The sequence below is a fragment of the Melozone crissalis genome, unplaced genomic scaffold (assembly GCF_028551555.1).
Source record: "Melozone crissalis strain CALT ecotype California unplaced genomic scaffold, PUWL_Pcris_2 ptg000010l_1, whole genome shotgun sequence".
Classification (NCBI taxonomy): Eukaryota; Metazoa; Chordata; class Aves; order Passeriformes; family Passerellidae; genus Melozone; species Melozone crissalis.
The window spans coordinates 137,220-161,608 of record NW_026535788.1 but is presented as its reverse complement, the minus strand read 5'-3'; the positions used below and the strand labels follow the sequence as shown (position 1 = coordinate 161,608).

Genomic DNA, 24,389 nt, shown 5'->3' with positions numbered 1-24,389 from the left:
CAGAGCCCAGGCTGGTGCTGAGTGCCCAGCAGAGCCCAGGGCCACGGGCACACAGGGTCTGAGGCTGGTTCTGAGGGCCCAGCAGAGCCCAGGCTGGTGCTGAGTGCCCAGCAGAGCCCAGGCTGGTTCTGAGTGCCCAGGGCCACGGGCACACAGGGTCTGAGGCTGGTTCTGAGTGCCCAGCAGAGCCCAGACTGGTGCTGAGTGCCCAGCAGAGCCCAGGGCCACGGGCACACAGGGTCTGAGGCTGGTTCTGAGTGCCCAGCAGAGCCCAGGCTGGTGCTGAGTGCCCAGCAGAGCCCAGGCTGGTTCTGAGTGCCCAGGGCCACGGGCACACAGGGTCTGAGGCTGGTTCTGAGTGCCCAGCAGAGCCCAGGCTGGTGCTGAGTGCCCAGCAGAGCCCAGGGCCACGGGCACACAGGGTCTGAGGCTGGTTCTGAGGGCCCAGCAGAGCCCAGGCTGGTGCTGAGTGCCCAGCAGAGCCCAGGCTGGTTCTGAGTGCCCAGGGCCACGGGCACACAGGGTCTGAGGCTGGTTCTGAGTGCCCAGCAGAGCCCAGACTGGTGCTGAGTGCCCAGCAGAGCCCAGGGCCACGGGCACACAGGGTCTGAGGCTGGTTCTGAGGGCCCAGCAGAGCCCAGGCTGGTGCTGAGTGCCCAGCAGAGCCCAGGCTGGTTCTGAGTGCCCAGGGCCACGGGCACACAGGGTCTGAGGCTGGTTCTGAGTGCCCAGCAGAGCCCAGACTGGTGCTGAGTGCCCAGCAGAGCCCAGGGCCACGGGCACACAGGGTCTGAGACTGGTTCTGAGGGCCCAGCAGAGCCCAGGCCTGCCTGCACAGGGTCTGAGGCTGGTTCTGAGTGCCCAGCAGAGCCCAGGCTGGTTCTGAGTGCCCAGCAGAGCCCAGGCCTGCCTGCACAGGGTCTGAGGCTGGTTCTGAGTGCCCAGCAGAGCCCAGGCCTGCCTGCACAGGGTCTGAGGCTGGTTCTGAGTGCCCAGCAGAGCCCAGGCCTGCCTGCACAGGGTCTGAGGCTGGTTCTGAGTGCCCAGCAGAGCCCAGGCCTGCCTGAGCAGCAGCCTGACTGCTGCTGGGTCACCTCAGGGCAGGCTCTTTGCAGCGGTGTGTTTTATCTGTCATTAACAGTTTGTGAGACAGATATGTGAAATCTTGCAAGGGTCAGCTCACCGACTGTAGAATATGAGCAGTAGTCTGAGCAGCAGTTGCTTTTAAAAAAAGTTATCTTTCAATTTTGAGGGTATTTTAAAAACCATTTGCGCGGTCATTAAATTTTTTGTTCGACATCTACACAAACACTGAGAAAGCAAAAGAAAAATTTGTTACGCATGGCAATTCTTACTAGTCACGTTATTGAAAAGAAACATCCAAGTAGGTTTGGACTGGTGGTGTTTGCCACTAATACCTGATGAAATCTTTACTGCGCTTTAGAAGAAGTGAATTAAAACATGTTTTATTCTAAATTGCAACTATGCAGAAATTGAGGCTGATATTATCAGGAATGTGTAATTAAAAGATGTAAAGATTTTTCATTACCTGAGTCTTTGATGAATAAAAAAACCTTCTTGAGCAAACAAATGTCAATCATAAAATTAATCCACATGCTAGATTATCTAAAGAAACTTTCATCATTGGTTTTAATGAGCTTAATCATATAGTTTTAATCATATAGTAACAGTTCTAATCACATTGTCAAGAGGAGTTTTAAAATGTGTATCCCCGACACTAGAATAACATATAACAAAGGTCACTGCAAAACTAATAGAAAATATTTTGGTCAGCCTGCAAAGAAGTAACTGAATCATATCTTGGACTTTTCTTAAACACAAATTGTTTGTATGGTGGCTTTATAAAGATCCTAATAAGTAAACAAGCATGTTTACGGTCTGTAATGGGTAATTCTGGACCTTCATATTTATTATTGCCAGAATAGGTGCTTAATGTGTAGACTAATACTGTAGGTTTGCCCACATAAACCCTTTGTCCTTTGGCAAAGATAGCTGCTCTGAAGAGAAAAGGTAATTTTATAAAGAGTAAATGAGCTGAGATGGCTTAGCTGTAGGTTTAGTTGACAAGTGCTACTAATGCAGTGAGATGTGGTGTGTTGAACTGAGCTGTATTGTTTTGGATGTATTGCACCTTGCATAAATCCCTCAGTCTCTGTAGTGATTCAGTGAGTGAATGAGTTTTGTGCAGTCTTTCATAACTACATATTTTATCATTAATGAATTCTGAGTTTTCTGTGTTAAATTTTGTTTTTTGGCATTTCAAATGCTTTTTTTTTTTTTTCTGGTATGTCTCCAATAAATACAAAAGTATGTAAACTACAGTAAGTTACCAGACAGGAAAATAATTTAATTACATAAAATCGCCATAATGTTAGAATAGCTTTGAGTAGAGTAGGAGATTGGAAAATTTTCACAGACATAAATATAATTTTAAAAAACCTGAACTTGTTAGTAAAAAAATGTAGTAGGTTTTTGTAGATCAAAATATAAATGGTTTTGAGTGGGTTTATGTCATGTGAGTGATTTGAAAGTTGAGAAGATTAACACATTAGTTATATTTGCAGGCAACAGTAATTTGAAGTCACAGAAGAATGTTGTAAAGGCAAAAAAATCAGAATAATACTTAAAAATTAAACAAGCAAATGGGTATATGAGGTTGAAGCACCATTACAAAAATGTAAAATCTATCAGTTATGCTGTACTTTCAAACAGACAAAAGCTTTATCCTGCTCTTGCCCTGTATATGAATTTCAGAACTGAATTAAAGTAGGTGAAAAATGAGTTACTTTGACTTGGGTAATAGGATTGTCTGAGGACTAAAGCAAAGGCTTTGCAGTAGTGGCAGTAGCATACAAAATAATTTGCACCATCAGGATAGTAAAGAAATAAATCTTCTAACTATGCTGGTTGCTATCAGTCTAACACAATACTAGAGGTTTAAAAATAAAATACAAAAAAACCCCAGCCAAATTCCTCTTTTTCCCTCCCGAATTCAAAATTTTCACGTCTAAGAAGAGAACCTATTTTCCTTCAAGGGCAGACAGAGAAAAACTATTTGCCATTTAATTTGCAATTTTAGCAGTTTTTTTCCCAATGAATCTTCTCTAGATCACTTTGTTAAAGTTTGTCAATCAAATCCCTTTGTGCTGATTGCCACAAATTGCTTTTAAGCCTTTCAGAAGAACAAGTAGACATGAAAAATTCAGTTTTACCATCTAGAATCCTAACAGTTTGGGTTGACCTTTGAAAGGCTTCTTTTAAGAGTTAACAGTGGGAGGTAGAGACTGCTGTGAAACTAAGTGAACTGTAGAAGTAAATGGTGATTCAAAAGCAGACTTTATTGGAAATGCCATAATTTTGAGATATGAAAATTATAAAGGTGCCTGTGTAGCCATTAGACTTTTTCTTTGTCTGCCAGTGGTGACAGAGCTTTTGCAGTGGAAAAAGGAAGCATGCGTTTACAGGTTCATGCTTCCTTGCCACCAGCAGCTTGGAGATGCTGCCCTCCTGTGTGCTGCTGCTTTTCAGCTTCTTCAGGGTGCCCAGAATTTTGAGCAATCCAGAAGTGATTCCCAAAGTTTCAGCGTATTTGCCTTGGTGTACATTGCATAACTCTGTTTTGGAAAATACTGCCTGTAGCTGTTCTTTTAATGACTTAGTTTGTAAGTGGAATTGTTGTCGTTTAGTGATAAACTCTACAATGTTTGTTGCTTCTTTATAAAAAAAGGCTGTACAAGAATGCTTCTATTAGTTCTTCCTTTCACTTATGAAAAATGTGGAAAATGAAGCAATGATGGCAATGCACACTTTCTCATTTACAATATGTAATAGATGGCTTTGTCCTCAGTCATAAGTCGGGCCATTATGATGCTGCAATTGATGTGTACCTGGAGCAGCCATTCTATAAATAATTCCACATATTATAATTTCCTTGATATAGGTTTGTGACTTCCATTGATCTTAGTGACAGGCATAGTTCAGAATGAGGAAAATCAATATATCATCCCCTCTGTATCAAGTGCTTGTAATTCACATCGTATTAAAACCCTGTTTATAATGTCTCTGCCACTTCCAAGTCTCTTTTTGCAGGCATCAATATTCTTATTTTTCCCTTCACCCATACCTGAATGTTTCCTATCATTCAGTGTTAAGTCTATTCCAAGAGACAGAGAGGCACAAAACTGGTTTACCTGAGTTCATTGCAGTATCTGTCACATGGTTCTATTTTTTTGGTCTTTAGAGCTGACTGCTGTTAAGGGAGGATGGACTGGTGGGCAATGCATAATGAAGTAGCTCTGTAAAAAAAAATAGATTTTTTTCCCTTTTTAAAATTTATTTCTTTTCTGACTCTATTTAGCTTTATTGTTTCAGTGACAGGATCCCTTTTGGAGGCTGTGGGTCATGAATAACCTCAGGATCTCCTGTCATTGGGCATGTTTCCAATAAAGCCTCAAAGCAGTAACAAAGGCCATGACAAATCCACTGTCTATGGTGAATCCTCCATGCTGTCAGCCTTATCATCGTTCTGAGCTGGGCACAACACCTGTCACGTGTTTCTGACATTGAATACAAAATTTGACTCAGTGTGGCACACACTGTTTCCACTTGAAACGGTTAAGGATATTTCAGGGTGTCTTAGATAAAGTGCCTATCAAAAATCTCCCTGAAGCACGAGTTCAAAGAATGAATGATCTGGACAACAAGTATTGGGCTTTTGATGAGCCAATTATAAAGAAAATATCTCCTTTTTTAAAGAGCTGTTTGAGGACATTAAAAATGAGTGAGTTGAGGAGGAGGAATATCTGACCTCCACCACCTTTTCTTTTTTCTTTTAAAAGTATAAGCACAGTGCAAACAAAACTTTCGAAAGGCAAGCCTGACTTCCAGTATAGATTTTTACATCATTCTATGGCTCTTTAGAAACTTAACATCTCTATTTGGAGGTGGAAGCTGTAGATGATTTGCATCACCTGATGTGCTGATAGGAGCCCGGGCATTAAGTAACGGTAAGGTCCAGTTTTGGTGCTTTGAACTGCCATCCATCTTGTTTTCTAAAAGTTAATTCACCTGTTGTGATTAGACAAAGCTAGCATGCAAGTAGTTAGATTATTGTAAAATATTGTTTGGTGTTCACTTTTGAGGTTTTTCTAGTTGCTTATGGAAAACTTCATTAATTTTCTCATTCATCTAGTGCTTTATTGCTTATTAAGAGCTTCCATGAAAAACTCGGTCTTAGCAGAAATCAACAACCAGATGTTTATAATCACCAGACTGAGTAATACCAGGTTTCTTCCTGTTATATTTCACTTTGATTAAGATTTCCTGGAAGAGTGTGTGGGAAAAGTCCTGTATGCATGTTCATTATCTATTGAAAATCCAGTTCCTACAGCTGAATTACCATGGCTTTGGCCATGTTCAGCTAAATCTCAGGAAGAACAACACTGCCAAGTCTAAAATGTAGATAAGAAAGAAGCAGGAAATGAGAGTAAGAGGGCAGTAGTAGCATACAACAGCGAGTTAAAGCTATCAAACATGAAATTTCTTCTAGAAGTTACTGGCCTCTAAACCAGTGTTCTTCTCAGAGTGATATAACTTGGACAGGGAGGGCTCATAACTTCCTGTCTGCAGTCCCAGCAACCTACAGACTGTCCAAAGGTGGGAGGGGGCACACAAGGATGAAGCAACCAGCTGCTCTTCCAGACAAGGTGGTTTTGTGATAGCAGATCCTGCATTCCTTCAGGAGAAAGGTGACGGAGTGTCAGGCTATAGCTCTGGCTGCCTTGTAAAGGAAGCAGCTAAATACATTTCTAGGTTTATCTTTCCTCTCATTTTAGACTCCCTTGATCCCTTCATAAACTTAGTTTCCTATTGTAGGAATGCTCTCTGGCTCAGATAATCATCTTTTCTTGTCCAGCAGCCTGGTTTCAGGTTTTTTTTCCCTGAGTCCCATCCTTTGGGATGGAACACTGGCTCAGGGCCAGCCACCATCTCTGGGGGCTAGCCTAGTGCTTAAGATGTACATGACATGAGAGAATTCAGCATTCAATCTCCACATTATCTTTTTCCATTTTTTATTATGATGCATTCATAAGGTGACCAGGCACATTCTGTTATACAATTGTGCTTTCAAATAATTAGGGTCCTATTCAGCTTCAGACACTGGATCTGAATTTTTCTATCTCAGGTTCTTTAGGGAAGGAATCTAAAATCATATTGGATACCAAAATAAAAGGAGAGATGTAATTGTGTGTCATCATCAGCCCCCGTATTTTATAACCATAATTTGAGGAACTGTCTTTGATGTATGGGGGTTTTCTCCCTTCAGCCTGCTGCTTTTTCTTTTTCCAATGAGCATTTCCCTGTTTCTTACTCTCTTGCAGTAACATCTTAGTGTGTGGTATTTTTATAGAAACTCTTCTGACAGTGGCTTTTCTCAGCTTAGTTTTAGCAGTAGTTTCTACTTGTTGCTTTCTGTGGCAGCTCTGGTTTGGTGAGTGACATTTTGTAAGCGTGTCCTTACCATTACAGCAGCCACTGGTGACCTTTCACTGGAATCCCTGGCAGCAACAAGTTGTTTCTCAGTATTAACCTGCAATACAAGTCCTGGTAGCTGTTTGCAGTGCAGTGACCAGAGGAGTTTCCATTTGGATCATTATGTACCTATTATGTATTTCCTACTTTCATGATGTTGTCTGCAGTCAGCTGGAACTAAACCCAGGAATGGAGACAGCAGTATTATATTGCTATCCTATTCTCTAGATCATCCAGAGATAAAGCTGGGAGATAGTTTGGGGAATTTGCATTCTTAGTAGTGGAGGTCTCTGCTATAATTTGTATGAATAGAAAGCACATGTTTGTAAGGAAGTTAATGCAAAGGAAATGTTGGAGTCCTGCCAAAGTGCACAGCCCGCTCCACAGCTGACTCCTAATGATAGAACAGTTAAAGTAGTTTCTGCAGCCCTGGGACTTAGTGGTGCTGCAGTTGTCCTGTGGGTCTAACCAAACCCCTAATGCCACAATCCCTGGGCACTGGTTTGGCTGTGCATCTGCAGTGCTGTTCCCGTGCCCTGGTCTGGGTTTACTTCCCTGCCAGCCTGTCTCCTCTCCCCAGCCTGCAAGTTGCCATGTGTGTGTTGTCTTCCAGCAGTGGGAAAAGCCCTTGGCTTTTCTGCTCTGTTGGAGATGCTCCTAATGCCCCAGGAAGGTGCCAGAGCGCGTTTCTGCCTCTGCAGAGTCTTGTGATTCCAGACAAGGCTTAGCCAAGATCTACAGTCCCTTAGACCACGGAGATCAGTGCGTGGGAAGGGAATCACTGCTCCCTCTCTCTTCTGTTAAGGGATGACATCCTTTGGTATGTGAACCAGCCTCTTTTGTTAGGTTGCCTCTTGCTGAGGGAGACAATGCCTCTGTGTGTGCTGCTCAGGAACTTCACTTACTGCTCCGTGAAATTGTTGTGTAGTACATAGATAAGAAACCTTCCTTTCTGTCCCTCTCATTCATCCTATGGGTTTTCTGATGTATCATCAGCTTTAATTTCATGCTACAGCCTCCCCTTGGCTGCACGTCTCCTTACCCTTGTGGGAACACTGTAATGTGTGAGCCTTCTTATCCCACATTTCAGTTTAGCTGAACTCAGTCCTTGTGCCCAAAGAGGATATGTACACATTGCTGTTCCTTCCCCTCACACCGAGAGCTAGCATGTGCCCTTTGCTTTCTAGAGAAAGACAGGCTAAAAAGGCATCATATTATCTGCAATAGATCACTGAGATACACCTGACTTTAAAAAATATATATATTTACTCTTCAGCCCCTCTCCACTCAGCATTTTTCCGATTTGAGGAACTTGTTTAGATTACTGAAACATTGAAAAGACTGAGGTGCAATCTGATCACACAGTCATGTATTTTATAAAACCCCGTTGTAGGATCATCTGGTTAATAGTTTGTGTCCTGGGTGAACTGAAAATCTGATGAAAATACATAATTCCTGTCAAAATAGTGTTGGCTTTTATATTTGATTTGCAACCATCGTTCCAAAGTTGGTGGTTTTTTAATTTAAATTCCTTTATAATTCTTTCATAACTGTTGATAGCAGAGCATCTACAGAATACAAAGTAATCAGCTCAGAAAGGTTTGCAGCTTCCAACAAACTGCCTTGTGGTGTGTAGTAAGTAAAATATGTGAGGGTCCAGAGTAGTTTGTTGTGGAGTGTTTTTCACATGGTTTTGGTTTGGTTTCTTTAGGGTTTTAGCTCATGGTGTTTAACCAAGACTGGCATGGTCTCTGTTCTAAGTTTATTTCTCCTAAATGGTTGTTACATTGAAAGCCTCAGGAAAGCAAATGAAAATGGGTAAACTGGCACTGTGGCAGAGGCATTATTGGCTGGTTTTGAAGTGATCAAAGTAGCATCAGGCAGAGGCAAGCAGCTACAACAATATCTCATTCTCAAAGATCCATTAAATTATTCTTAAAATCCACAAGAGACTGCTTTGATAATATTGGCTATAACTGGTTTGAGTATTTATTCCACTTGCACTTTTTAAAGTCAAATGTTTTTTGATTTAAAAAGCTTATAATTGACAACCAAAGGGCAAGAGAAAGAAATGCTCTTGGATCTCTTTCAATTTTAAAGTGGGAGAAAACTAGTACAGAGGTGCCAAGTCCTTTATGACATCATAGTCCTTCCTTTGTTTGAAATTTCATTTGAATCTACTTTTTCTTTAAAAGGGCCTCTTCTCATAGACTGTTTTGCTTTAAATAAGAGTCCTGTTGCTGTACTTGAGTGTGCAATAGCAAAGCTTGTAAATAATGTTCATTACCTTACTGACATTCACTTTTCTGCATAGTACTAATTCTGTTTTCACACTCCTCCTTGCTACTTGGGTTCATGCTGACATAGCAAATGCAGCAATGCTGGCTGCACAATTCAAGGCTCTCTGCCTTCTGGACACTGCTGAACTGGTGTTTAAGCTTTTGAGTGCTGATGGATAATCTTCCCTCAACATCATCCTGAATAAAATCCTCTCTGGCTTTCCTGCTGTGTGGTAGCCTCAGGGAGAAGGCTGCTCCCTATGTCACCTTTCTCTGTAAAAATTTGCTATCACAGTGATATTATCAGCAAATTTGTAGATAACCACATTAAAGTTAGTTTGACGTTCATTTGCCGTGTGAAGACGCTTTTTGAATTTATTTTTCAAGTAATTTGGCACATATCAGACGACTATGATGCTGTTTATTTTCTCTCCTGTGCCGTGCAAGGAGCCCAAGATGTGCTGCCAGATTTATTATCTTCATGTGATGATCTTTGTTTGTAAATGAAAATTTTGGTGGGATAGAAGCTCTAGGAAAATGTAGGCATTTCATACAATGTGATCAAGCTCTTGTTCTTGGTTTTCAGAGAAACTTGAGTGCAGTAACATTTTTCAAATCAGACACATTTTCTTACTTTTACACCAAGGGTATTCACTGGCAAGACAATGCTGGGTACAGTAGTGTAGAAAAGTATTTGTAGGCTTAGCAGACTATTTAAAAATCTTTTTGTGACAGATGTATCTCAAATTTTATATTTTCTATCCTAAAGGCAATCGTTCTTCCTGCTGTCACAAAGCATCTTCTTTGGTGCAGCACAATAGGGATTAAAAAAACCTCATTTCAGTCTTAACTTAATTCCAATCTGAAAAACTTGCAATGAGGTGGTAATGAACTTGAACTTAGTACAGATTACCTCCTGCATGCTTACACAGATGTTCAAACACAAGACAGATATTTTTGAGACATAGTTCTCTTCTGAGAGTGTTTCTCTCTTGAGCAGATTAAACCCTGACATTTTCTGCTTTGCTTGTTGTTGCAGCGAATACGGTAACACCGTTTGGAGTTCACCTCCTAGGTTTGAATTAGGTCTACATAAATTCATACCCAGAAGAAGTATGGCTCATGATTATCAGGATGAGATCCTTGTAGCAAATAATAGGTTGTTGAGATGAAGAGGCTGATCCTCTGATCAGACCAATCAAAGCCATTTGGAAAGCAAAACTCTATGCTAATGTGTAACCCGATGGAATAATGTGTCCACACTGGGCTAGGAAAAGTCTAAAAGCCTTTCTTCAGACAGGACCTACACCTGGTACTACTGTGGGCTGCTTTATGCAAATACTACAGCTTCGTTATTATTGCACCACAAAATGCATTAGGCATCCAATTTCCTTTGTAAATGAAGCAATACATTACTTCAATAGCTACTTTTGAAGCTTTCTGCAACTTAAACCACAGATGTTAAAACTATTGGAATTAAATGAACCCCCTCTGAATTGTAATCCTTGAATAAACTAGAAGGGGTTTTTTAATTATAAGTTTTATTAAATTAAAAATATACTACAATGGAGTGGAAAAAGTCAAATGATCTTATATGGCAAAAATAAAAACTTGAAGCTCGCTATCCATACTCCATTGGGTATGGAATGCCAAAAGAGAAATAATACATTTCATCTTGTTGCAAAGCCTAATGTTCTGTACCACATCATAATGTAGCCCAAACCTGACAATTCCTGGCTCATAAATCTCTTGGTTTTTCTTTTATTTACACTACAGACAAAAATCAAGTCTGTCCTTCAAAAGTACTCTGTCGTCAAGTGAGCTTGAAAGTTTATGTTGTTATCCATCATGTTTGACTATGTTTATGGTGCTGGAGATAAAATCTAGGCTTGTGAGCTTCATATTTTAGGGGATACAGTGGCAGTGCAAGTATGGACTTGAGATTATGAAGCTCTTTGAAGATGAGAGGGAAAAAACATTTGGGCGATTGGCATTGGAGAAGTTATTTCCAAAGACCACTGAATTCAGTGCAACACTTATAATCAAGCTATTTCTATCATAAAACTTTAGATAGCTATTGTATCCCAGCTAAGGACTCAGGTTCCCAATACTGTCCTGGGGAGGATGGTTAGTAGCCTGATTTAGGGGCCCTGAATCATCCTGGGGATGCTCTGTAGAACTAGAGGAAGCCTGGGCTGTTAAATTTGGCACCCAAAGACTTGCCACTCATGGTTAGGGAATGTTGCCTTTTAAAGGAGTTGGATCAGGTCTCAGAAGTGTATTCTGTAGTTGTCATGGTAAATACCTGAAGGTGAAATAAAGGTATGAGGGCAAAACTTAGCTTGAGGAAAATTTTGCTGACATCAGAACCTGATGGGCTTTTAAACATATGCTTGTCACTAGACACTAATTTATTTATTATCATGAGGTCAAGGAAGCCAGGAGTTATTAGAAAGAAGAAATGGGTAAGAAACGAAATGTGTACTGTTAAGTTACTCTTTAAACTTTAGCTGCTACAAGATATAGGCTGCTTGTTTGCTCAATTCATATGATAACTACTGCATGCTTTGCAATAAGGGTAGAAGTCCACTTTGGTTACTTTCCTTGTTTACATAGAGAGCAGTAGCCATCAAGTGATGTAGTTATAGTGCCCTTATGCTAAATTCTTGTTTATTTTCATAGAAAAACTTTATTTGATAACTCTTCCAGACAAAGTTACTTTAGCTTGCATAACTTCAGCAACATTACAAATTCTGCAGATATTTAGCCATTTTGAGTAGATACATGTGCAGAAGTTATACTTCTATACTGAAGAACACTTTTTCAGTATTTCGTTAGATGTTGCTCTAGTTTTTCTACCATTGTGATTTGATGTGTTTATTTTTGAAAAAGAACTTATAATCAGTGTTCCTTAATAAAAATATGCAGCTAATAATTTGAATGAATGGGAGGGTGAGGAAGCTTTCTAAATAAAGTATGTCCTGTTTATGGAAGCAAGTGTTTGGTAGAGAGCTCTTTCCTTGCCCTCAGGTTGTCTGTTGCTTCTTCGGTTGTTGAATTCCTCTGCACTCGAGAGAACATTATTGGTCAAATCTAAACCCATTACTTTTCCATTGAAATTTCCATTATCTGTGAGCAATTCCATCTTGGGGAGGATTATAATATTTCTCATATTCTGTAGTGTTCTGCATGTGCTTCATTACTGTGCACCATACATGGGAAAATGTCATTTATTATTTCATACATCAAAATACTCTGTCTGCATTGATGAGCCTTCTTGTCTGACAAGTGCAGCTGCTGGCCTGCACTCACATATCTTTAGCTTTATTTGAATCTCATATCTGCCATCATTAGCTATTCATGCAAGCAGGAAAAGCAAAGGAAATAGTTCAAGGAATTCAGAGTGCTTGCTTTAACCAACTCCAGTGTTCTAAGAGAGTAGCAAGGATATTATGAACAACAAAGAGAGCACAAGCCCTGTCCCATGTGTACATTAATGAGATAACAAGAGATGCCTGTAGCTCTGCAAAGATAATTTTTTTAAAATTGCTTTTGCTGTTTAATTGCAGCTTTTGTGTTTTATAGATTTTATTTAAGCTATCAGTAGCTGTACATTAATAGTGCATTTAACACAGAATTGAATATTAATAAAAAGGGACAAGTGGACTAATTTCCATGTGTAAACCAGGCTCTGACAAGATGATGTTAACTGATAATAAGTTTTTAATAAAGGGTAATTGAGAATAAAGCTATAAGAATTGTTGAGATCTTTAAAAAATAACCAAACCGAAATTGTTTAGTTACCAGAAGCCTGTAAGTGCTGTCCAACAGACATAGAAGCTCAGGATTATCCAAAAACCAGGGACAGAATCAGCCTGCTCAGATGTTTTTGGAGGGTGGCTGCCCTTTTTCGTAGTCCCCTGGCCACGAGCAAGTGCTAGAGAGGACTGTGAGTGCTGACATCCCTCACTCACCTGGAAAGGCAGCATTATTCCTAATGAGGTTAATGTGGAGTGAGTTGCAATATAATTGAAGGACATTAGCATTTATTAGAAATTGAAAAGAAAGCGGAATTCCTTAAGGCCTGACATTACAGGCATTTGGAGAGGATGAAATGTTTCTCATTAACAACCTGTGTGCTTTTTGGCTGCACTGTAGGTTTTTCTGTATGAACACCTGGCCTCTGGCTCATATTTATTTGATCCAAACACCTGAAGCATATGAATAAGTGTTATTGGTTTTCCTAGTGACTGAAGAAGGCATGGCCAGAAACATAAGCATACCAGAATATATGAATGTAATACAAATGTAATAAGAATGTAATCTTATATACGTATAAGAATATAGTTGAGAACTGTATTCTTATAAAGAGAGTGTAAAATCAGAGGCACTGGCATTGCCTCCAGCACAACCTCAATCTGTGTAGTCTAATATTTTGTAGTTATTTCAAAATACAGGGTTTTTCTGGAAAATTGGAGCAGTGTTTAGCTAAAGTCGGAGCACCGTGAGATGATGAAACTCTGAAATGTACCTTGAGCTGTTTTCCTTCCAGTGCACATAATAAGCAGTGCATATAATAGAGTAGGAAAATGCACTGCAGACAAAGGTCACTCTCCACCATCCCAGTGAGACATTTGTACCCACTTGCTACCTTCTGTGTCCCATCCTGGGGAAGGAAGGAAGGAAGGAATACTCCAACATTGCTATTGGCATGCTGCTTCTTCAGAAGAAAATAATAATGGATGAATGTTTCCCACAAAATCTTGGATGGTTCCTTTTTTTTTTTTTTTAATGTTTTGGATTTCTCACAGGAAAACACCCTCTTTTCCCCGTGATTGCAATTGCCACCAAATGTGGAAAGCCCCATTGCTGTTCTGCTTGGCAGTTGCATATGTGGCTTGCTAAACATGTGCTTGGGAACATTCATACTTAAAATATCTCAAACCCAGAGACTCCAAAGTTTCAGGAATTGGCAGGTTCTGTAGAAGGTCCCAAGGCATTGTAGTTTAAACTCTGGTGATAATGTTTCAGCACCACTGGTCATGCGCTTGAGGGAACACAGTCTGCAACGCAGGAAAGACTGACTTTATAAGAAACTTCATATGTATCTGATAGTTCAGTCCAGGTCAGGAAATAAATGGCCATTTTTTTCATCTGTCAGAGACTTAGCTCATGGTTAAGTGCTGCTGACAGTGCAGTGAACTCCTCTTGAGCTCAGGGAGTCTTGAGCATAGTTCATAGAGCTTATCCTGAGAACTGCGTCTTTGATCTTTGGCAAACTGACAATTACTGTTACTGCACTGAGCAAAACCACGTCCTTCAGCTCTTTGTAACAGTGAGAAAAATGTAGTGTTATTGCAGAGAGGAAGGTATTTGCTCCTGTGTTATAAATTATTTACTCCTTTCTGCCAGCAAAGATTTAGGAATGCAGAAGGTAAATAAATGGCTTATTGAATTTTTAGTCTTTAGTGATCTCAAATCTTCTGAAAGTCTTTTTTTTTTTCTTGATACTGGGGGAAAAATAGTATGGGCTTTCATCTCTTTATTCTCCCTTTCAGTGCAGTGGTATTTTTGCTTAAAAAGTGAATCTGTGCTAATATTGTCTTTGTGAGATACAATGAACTTCTTAACAAATCTGCAGTAGCATTCAAATAAAGATTTCCTTACAAATGCAGCTTAACAACCAAAGAGAAAATGCTTGTATTCAATATTGTTTAAAAGATTTCAGTTTCAGTTCTCCTCCTTGGTACTTGAGTGAAGAACAGACTCCAAAATTTCAGCCATCTTCTAAAAAGATACTGAAACAAAACAAGTAAGATGAAAGAATTACATTCACTCCTAATTTCTCATAGAAAGGTTTATTTCTCTAAGTCTCCACATTGTACCTATTAACAGAAAAGATGACAAATGCATTCAAGGCATTTAAATTAGAATTTTATCCAGCCTTGTCATTTGCCCTGAAGGAAGTACATGGAAAAATTGTGTGTTTCTGATTCAAATGGAGTTTTCCTTGCATTTTCCAAAGTTCTCTAACAATCTACCTGCTGAAGAGAGGAGAAGATGGTTTATTGGTAGTAATGTTGGGACACAATTTTCAGGTTGCTGCAGTGTGCATCCCAGCCTATGCATTTTTTGGATAGGTTGTTTTGGTTAGCTCCCTACCTAACCAAAACAGGGCTGCATTTTTTTTCCTGGTGGCAGCTAAAATCAGATTTAGATGCATTTTTCTTTGTGGCTGGGGAATCTATATGTGCACAAATTCACCTTGTATAAATATACCCCCAGACTGTGTGCTGCTGAAAGAACAGCTGGGATCAGAACAGATAAAATCTCAAACTGGTTTTGTGGTTTTTAAAAAATGTATCAGTGTGTTAGGTGAAAGTTTTTTTAATGAACTGACATTATTTAGCTGAATTATTTAGAGACTAGCAGTTGTCTGCAGTTTATGACTCACACTTTGGTTAATCCCATGAAGAGACTATGTCTCTTGGTGTCATTAATGAAAAGCAGTTGCATTCCTCCTTTCATATATCTCAAAGTGAAAACCCAGCAAGTCACAACATTCAAATTTAGAATTCCTTCTGTTCAGCACCCTCCTCCCTTAAAATACCTAAATTAGGGATGCAACATAGATTAAATGATGTTCTGTTTACACCAGCAGTTCTCTGACCTTAATTCTGTCATCCTACCCATAGATTTGGACATCTCGAAATGAATAACAGATTTTAAGCTTCATCTTTCACACGTGTCTGTTAACTAGTGTAGGAAGCCCTTTCTGCCTCTTAAATCAGCTTTGCTACTTTGTCCTCAGCATGGGGAAAAAGACTAAAAAAATTTTTGCCAAAAGAAAAGGGATGACTCACAAAGATTTATTTTCATGGCCAACAGAAAGTATTTAAACCTGATTAGACATATGAAAGAATTTATCATGGATTTATGTTTCACTGTGCTATGTGAGCTAAATGTGTAACTACATCTTCAGTAAAACTCTCTTGCTGTGACAGAAACAGTCTGGAAACAAGTGTGACTCGCTAACCAATTATGCCAGTGCCCTACCCTTACGGAAGGGAAATGTTGGATCTGTTCAGAGCTCAAGTGAATGTCAAACCCGTGGGGTTTTGCTTGGTTGTTTTCCTGCACAGAGATGCAGACCACATTGGCTTTAGTGTTGGTCGTACATTAGACTGAATTTGACACCTTGTAAGAGAAATTTGTCAGGAAAGATTTCGCAACTTTGACCTGAGAAATTCCCATACACATGTAATCCTAATACTTTATAGAAGAGTGTCTAGGAAGATTATTAGAACCATACTTTTTGATAGACAGAGAAACCTTTGTAAAATTGATGTGTAATACTACCGAGGACTATCAGTAAAAAGCAGAATGAAATAGCAAATCCTTTCCTTGGAGTACAGTAGAGGTGAAAATCATGTTTCAGAAACTGCTCCGCTGTCTCGACAGGTAAAGAAGAATCTCCTCTGCAAACCCATCACTTTCCAGTTCTGAAGCTAATCTCTCACACAGTCACCACAATGACTTTGCAGGACTTGAAGCTTCTGGCCACAGCTGTAAATTGAAAACCTCTGGGGACAGATGCTAGAACATGATCTCAGTCATTTTATACAGTGAAATTATTAAATGTTTCCGGATGCAGTTTTGGCAGATTAAGTGTGCTCTCAAGTGATTCCAGGGCACTTTGGGAGTTGGCATGACCAGGATACTGTGCCCATGGGGCAGCATCTGCTGTCCATTTTGGCAGATTAAGGGACACAGGCACAGAAAGTCAACTTGGCTTTGCTGTTCAGATGCTGAGGGTGAATTTAGCCTGCTAATGGAGGTGTCCTAAATGCACCAGTGACAAAAATTGTGATTCTAACTGGAATTTTTTCTTAATGTTTCTTGTATTTTCACTATAATAAGTTTGTCAATGTTACTTTTTTACCACATAGATACTCTTTAACATTGAGGGAAAACCATTCTTGAAGGCATTCTGTATCAGTCAAAAAGGAAAATATTAATTCTTCTGCAATCAGCAGAGATTTCTAAAGTGCTAAGATGAACACTGGTAGAGATGTATATTACCCAGTAGCATGTTTTATGCATATTAGATATCAAGCTTGAAACTGCCCTTTTCCCGTCTATTCTTTGGAGTTAATTGTATGTTAAAAAGTAAACATAGACAAATATAGGGGTGTTGCTCTGTGTGAACCAGCAATTCGGGAGATGTTTCCATGGCCCAAAGCTGGAGTGAGTTGTGCTGTTTTGTTGCCTGCAGTGCAGGGTGTGTGCCTCTTTCACTTGCTCTGGGAAATCCAAACACAGCTAAGCTGATAAAATAGGTCATAAATTTGCACATTTATAATTATTTTGACTTCAAGGAGAACACATACACAGCAGAGCAAAAGAGCAACTGTGTAAATTGAGTTTTGACTTCAGCATTCCTTCCAAAGGATCCCTGTCCATGTCAGCACATAAGACAACAGGGTTTTCCCGGATGTGGTTGTGTGGCTGTGGGACCAAGTGTCTCCTTGCCTGTTATTAAATATTGCTGCAAGAGGGTTTCTTTATTAATCTCTTGCTCTGTACTGAACTGTTAAGGCCTGTTCATAATAGTGCTGAAAACCTGTACCCTGTCCAGCACTGAGCCTCCAGTAGCTTGCTGTCTCTGACCACCTCCTCAAAATTGAATTTTTAGCTCTGTACAGACTGAAACTCCGTAATGGTTTTGAGCCCAAACCCCACAGTTACTTCACAATAGCTGATTTTCAAGATCTAGGTGTCCTATCATCATGACTGCACCATGAATCTGCTGCATGGTCCAACTCAGTGGTCAAGCCTCATATTGTATGATCTACTTTCCTTTCTATTTCCTAAATATTGCATTAGAAAAGTCGTGTGTTATAACCAAGCAAGGAGAGAAGAAAGGAGTGGGGAAATAGAGGATTTCTATTCTAGCAACAAGAGTAGGGAAAAACTTGCATTACAAAAGGTTAAAACAGGAGGAGGGAGTTTAGTGTGACAATTTGATAAAACAGATTTGATAAACAGTCTGGGGTTTTTGTGTATGTTTAAATAGCAGCTTCCTAAATCACTGACTGAATTTCTCAGTATTCTTGGATCTAAGACTGCTTATCAGTTTCAGCAATTCTCGTTGTTTTGAGCTGAGATTATAGGATCATGTAAGCAGCAAAAATTGATTTCTAGCATCTTCTACTTTATTTAGTGCCATGTGGATTTGAGGGAAAAAATTTAAGTTATTAAATGCGTATCAGAAAAAGAATAATTTTAAAGATCATTGATACAAAAGATGTCTCTGCTGATTCCCCTCCCTTAGCTTCCATTTTGAAACAATGCAGAACCATTTTTTGTTCTTAAAAATTGTTGGAGGTTTATTGCATCAACTTCATATTTCAAAATAAAATTTTGTTTCCCGATGTTCCTTTATATGTTTTATCTGAGTTCTGCTCTGATACTGAAATCCTTCAGGACTAGGCTGATACCTGTTTATTTCCTTCTGCATGATGTTTTATTCTTCTAGATGTGCTAGTGCAGCAGCTTGGTAATGGCTAGGAGATGTTCACAAGGATCCCACATTTTCTCTTTGAAAAAGTTAAGGCTGCCTTCTTGAACTGTAGTGCTGTACATTGATACAGGTGATTATTCTCTGAAGTGTTTCAGTCAATCCCAGTAACATGTATCATGTAGAAATTAGGATGCTTTCGTTCCAAAAACTTCTTAAGAGAAGCTGCTTCTTGAAAGCTGCTTATGAACTTGACTGTCTTGAAATAAAAGGAATAGGTAAGTTATCAAAATTGTGTAAGACTGAGAACTGTTAGCCATCCTTTCTATTTGAAGAAATGTCTCTACTATTACCAGATGGCACTCTAGAGAAGCAACTTACTTTTGCTATTTTCTGTGTCAGCACCGAAGTTTAAGAAGAAAAACACATCAGGACCAGAAAAACCTTGCTTGAATCTGTCTACAAAAAAAAAAAGGGAAATTCCCATAAAGTACAAGTGCAGTAGGACATGAATTCAAACGGTAGTCACCACTAGCACGTGGGACACCTGTTAATAGAAAGCTGCCTGTTTATTCCACCTGAAGAAATCGTGTAGAAGAGTTCAACGTTTCCAGTGTTGCTAATAACTGTAGCTGGAAAAGTTCTAAAAAAGAAGCATACATCCCAAAATGTGAAAATCATCTCCTCCAAAAACGTTGCTCAGGGACATCAGTGTGACTGACAATCGAAAGCCAGAATGTGCCCTCATGTGTGTGCTTGACTCTCTTAAGGACTTGAGAGGCTTTTTCCTCACACCATTTTCATCATCTCTGCTTCACTACTTTGAGGTCCAAATAATTTATCAGCTGAATTTGAAAAGAACAAAAAATACCTGCTGTTTTGCCTTTGCCTCATTTGATAAGCATGTAGCAACTCCTAACAGGAGTTTAGGATGATAAAACATCAAATGAGATAGAAGGCAGGCTGAAATGGTTATATTGTCATTAACTTACAGAACCCTTGGCTGCTACAATGTGTTTGTGCTGTGCCGGAGGTCTCAAATGAACAATTTGAGAGTAAATGAATAAAAATTGTATGATAGGTTAGTGGGGTGTTCATGACTCCAGATGTTGCGAACTTAGGTGGTTTCACTACTTCTGTTTAAATTATTTGTAAAATAGAAACTTGCTGGTTATTTTTCAAGTTTTCTTCCTTCCTTTTGCTGTTAAAGTTCAATTTGTGATGGAGATAACGTCTGAAACTATGGCTGTACCTTCACACCTGAGCATGTAGCACCCTTAGCGCTCTGTTCTGGTTGTGCTGTCAGTCAGAAGCCACATGAATCCAGCTGACAGGGCACTAGTGGGATTTCTGCTGTTTGCAGTGAAACTCCTCCAGGGTGGGGTGAGCCAGGGGAAGCAATGTTATGGTGCTGACAGCTGGGTGTAGGTCTTTGCTTTGTTCAATAGTCACTGCAGAGGACACTTTGGGGTGTGTTGGAAGGCACTGTCACTGCACTGCACTGAGAAATGTTGGCACACGCTATAGCAAGGCATCTGACCCTGATCAAATATTCCTCCTCAATTAAAAGCATGCGTAGCTATTCTGCTCAGCTTGTTCTTAGGAAGCTAATAATGGACTTGGATCCTCTTGCTCTATTTTGGGGACATCTTATTGAATCATGCATTGAATGATGTGACTAATTTGTGGAACAGAGTGCCTGTGCATCAGCTGTTCACGGTTGCTTTCCTGGGGGGAAGATAAACTTTTTATGTTAAAAGACACCGATCATTCTTTTCAGCATATCAAAGAACAAATGTACTGTAGGCTTTTCTGTTGGAAAAAAAAAAAAAAAAGAGAACAAATGGCTTTTATCTGTATTTCCATCATTACTCCCGCATAAATCTCACTGAAGCTAATGTGACTTGTAGCAATGCAGATGAAAGCCAGACACTGTTGAGATGTGGAGTCCAACAGAGCAAGGCACACCACAGAAGCAGGAGGGTTCATCCCTGTAGGAACAACCTGCAAGTGTGTGACTCAGCCTGCTTGGAATGAACCATTGGTGTGCAAAGCCAGGGCTCTCCAGATTGGTGTAAACAATCAATCTGATTAATGCAGTGGCTGTGCACCCTACTGAATGCTCAACTTCACTGCTGCCCAGATGGATTTCTCCAGAAGAAAAAAGTTTGGTGTGTGCATAGGAGCACACGTGATGTCTGTGATGGAAGGGATGCAGGGCAAACAAAAATCACCCGGACTCTGTGACTGGGAAGGAAGAGATGGGACTGGGAGGGTTGAGCTGGACTTCTCATGAGTTGTGGGCATAAGGGGAGTAAGCTGAAACCTGCAGGCTCACCTTGAGGAGTTGGAAGGGAGTAAGGGGACAGGGTCAAAGGGACAAACCTGTGGGATGCTGTGGAGATTAAAAAAAGAAAAGGAAAACCAGCAAGCAGCAGGTTCTTAAAAAAGTATATAGAAATACATAATGGAGGACAACATTAACTGGGAACAATAAAGTTAGTCCTCCCAGCTGATCACAAATAGTAATGTCACTGTGAGCAGAAGAGGAAGGCAGTTCTGTAGGTGGGCCCTAGGACAGAGGCATAGCTGGAGCAGTCTGATAGAGAAACACAGAATTACTTATTTCAGTGCTGACAAGGCCAATAAACCATGCAATCAGCTTAATTTCTTGATAGTTTCTGAGATAATGTCTACAGCAAAGTCTCAGTTCTGCCCAAGTTCCATCCATGGACACTTGAGATCTGTAGAACAAAAGCAGCAAACACCCTGCCACCAGCAATTACTTTGACCTAGATGAAAATAGCAGGGGTTTTATTTTTTTATCTCTTATTTTGCTATTCAAAATAGTATGTATTGATCCCTTTATTAGTGTAACATACAGACTGAAGTTCAAAGCAAAGACTAAGACTAAGAACTTATTATGGAAGGCTTGTTCAAAAGAGAAATTGGGCAAGGAAAGGTTTTGATCAACCCCCCCTTGCCTAGGGTTCCACCTGCAAACGCAGCTCTTGCACCTCTCTTGCTATCCAAGCTTAGGAAATGTAGCACTGCCCTTTAACACACGAGTCAGAAGGCAGGCTTTCTGTAAGGTGATGTGGCTGCTGCTGTTTTCAGAGTATCCTCTTCATCTTACCTGCAGCTGTGGGACAGTAAAGATAATGTCTGCCAGCTTTTTCTCTCTTGAAAGCAAGAGCATACTTGTGACCTGTCCTTCTGAAAGGGCACTGCATTGTCATCTGATATATTTGGATATTCTCAAGTCCACATTAAAAAATGGCAAGTTATCTTTTCATCACAGGATATTCATAGTAAATAGAAAAAAAAAAAAAATCTTGCCAGTCCTTGCTGCCCAAAGGAAGTCTATAAACAGGACTCCTGAGTGTATGCAAGTAAGCTTCAGAGGAATTGAAGAAGTGTGGTTGCAGTGTGAGTAATTGTACTTACAGAGAATCTGTCAAGAATACAAAAGGCAAGCCTGGCAGTGGAAGTGTCCCTGTTGCTCTGGTAGGACAAGGACCACACAATCCAGCGTGATTCAGTAGAACTTCCTTCTAAGTAGATTAGCTCCTCCCTGTGTTGACTGATAAAGATACAAGGTGATTTACTTACAGGAATGCAGGTGCGAGCCTTTGAATAAAAAGAACTGCTATGGACTTTGAGTCACCAGCAGTGATGAATTTTTGAAGTCAGTTTACCATCATTTAATACTATTTTAGAATAGCTGTTAGTGTGTGGCCTTTTCATTTCTGCCAATAAACTTCCTAATAGATACTGAAGCAGGACTGAAAAGCCTGTGAGCACCATGGAGACATCATTTGTTCAGTGTTGCATTATGACGTACTCATGATCTTTTTTTCTTTGCTTCCTTAACTTTTTTTTTCAACCTCCTTATTTCATTTCTGTTCAGTGTGTGTGTTGATTTTAGTGATGGTGTAGTTCATTGTGGAAGTGATTTAATGTTCACTTGTGAATACTACTCCAAGGCACCTAGTAGCATTAGTATGCTAGTAGCCGCCCAGTGATGGTGCTTCCTCTGTCAGCTGTAGAACACAAAAGTTATACTGGAAGTACTTAGATAAATCTATTTCCTCAAAATGGCTCTGTACTTTCATTTTGTCAAAATGCCTGCGTGTTGGCTTTCTTTGCTGCTGAAATGCTGTTCTATCTGTTCCTAACTTCCCTGTTTAACAGCAGACAGACCCAGGGAGCACTGACTGACTCGGATGATCCCGAAACAGGCTGTCTAACTGATAACAAGCCAACTGCTCGACACTTCTATCCTGTCGCCTTGCTGCTTGTCAGCTCACACCTGCTGGTTGTGTGGCTTATTTTAAGTCTTGCTTTGCTATTAGCCAAATATCAATAAACTTTACTTGTGTTCCTTTCTTTTCTACAAACAGCAACGAACTAACTCTAGAAAAAAGAATCATGTTGTAATATTTCTACAGTCTCAGACCCCAAGGATTCATCTTTAAGATTCCCATGTCTGAAATGTACTGTGTTTTCATTCTTTTTTTCTGAACTCCGAGAAGTATACTATGCATTGAGTGAATTGATTTGCTCTTTCTGTTCATGGTAAAGCTTTCCCACTGTAATTAGCGCAAAGAAAGCCCACTTACAATGCTGTCACTGTATAGAAGTTGTGGAATCCTGAATGCTTGAATCCCTCTTTCCAGAGTAATTAGTCTGACAAAAAAAAAAAAAAAAAAAAAAAAAAAAAAAATTTGCACAACACAAACTAACCCCTAGACAAATATGGCAGGACAATGGTTTGTGAGACTTATCTTCCGTTGTGTTTTTTCATTGTAACTAGCTGACGGGATTGTTTTTGTTTAATAAATTATTATTACTTTGCTACAACTAACCCTTTTCTGTAGAGTAAATAGAATATACTAAGTTCTGTTTTGTAATGAAATTAGCCTGTTTGTAATTGTTGCTTTAGTTGCTTTTGCTTTCAGTACACTTTTATATTCTTTTTAACAAAGTCCTGTTTATGTCTTGATGCACCACTTTGGCACTTGTGACTTTTGTACTGCATGTGAACGAACATCCTTCCTTTATAAAGCAGAGAGGTGGATTGGGCTGTTTGAAAAGCCATTCTCTCTTTTTTTCATTGCAAAGCTGAACATACAGCAAATGAAGCAGAGATGAAACTTTCCTTCACGAATCTCTAGGGCCAGACTTAATAAAATTCCTTATTCCTAGAATGTGCATTTTAGGGCAATGTATACTCACACATATATAGCAAATCAATTGAAAAAGAAAGGTATGAAAAGGTTTAAAAGGCAAATATATTTCTGGAATTAGAACAAAATGTATCATTAAAGGTATTAAATTTTTTTACTGAACTTTAAACCTCAAGGGCAGATATATTAGGGGGATGGAAAATCTTATCACCTATTTCTGAGGGCAATAAGTGTACTGGGCCTGGCCTTGGATTTAATTCTGTAAGATGTATCATCACTCATGGAAAACAAAAATGTAGAGTTGAATCCTTGTTATTTTTACTTCAACTGTTGCTGAAACTCTGCAATGAACAAATAAAGCATATTTATTTATTCTATGTTTCATGAAGTTGTACTTTTTCCCCCTTTCACTAGAGAAGGATGCCGCATAGAGAATGTTCTGAAGAATGTCAAATGCAGAAAGTATGCATTCAACATGATACAGCTGATGGCTTTCCCAAAGTACTACAGACCTCCAGAGGGGACATATGGAAAAGCTGACACCTAAGTTTAACAAAAGTGTAATCAGGAGCATGTATCATGCTAATTAGTGAATATAACAACTGCTGTTTATGACATATGAATTGGGAATGTATGACCAGTGGAGGTGTTATTTTTAGCAGGTTTTATCACTTTACACTGAAATGAATCTGATTAGTCATGAAATAAAACCATGAAAAAGCAATGGACTGGATATTCTGAAAATCAAATATACTCAACTTATCTTTGTGAAATTGAAGCTTAGTATGACTCATAAGCCAGCTGGAATTAGTTTCTGGGGTCATTTGATTGAAGATTAAAAAGGGAAAT

At 39.6% G+C, this 24,389-nt stretch overlaps 1 protein-coding gene across 1 annotated transcript in view; it reads left to right on the top strand.

Annotated features, from left to right (window-relative positions):
* The window catches only part of LOC128933540 (inositol polyphosphate 4-phosphatase type II-like), a gene marked incomplete at its 5' end in the record, with an annotated part of 97,131 nt that extends 72,951 nt beyond the window's left edge, over positions 1-24,180 (top strand). The window contains one exon of the mRNA XM_054270542.1: positions 23,955-24,180. Coding sequence (XP_054126517.1) covers positions 23,955-24,087 — 133 coding nt within the window. The remainder of the gene's footprint in view (positions 1-23,954) is intronic.
* Between the last annotated feature and the right edge of the window lie 209 nt (positions 24,181-24,389).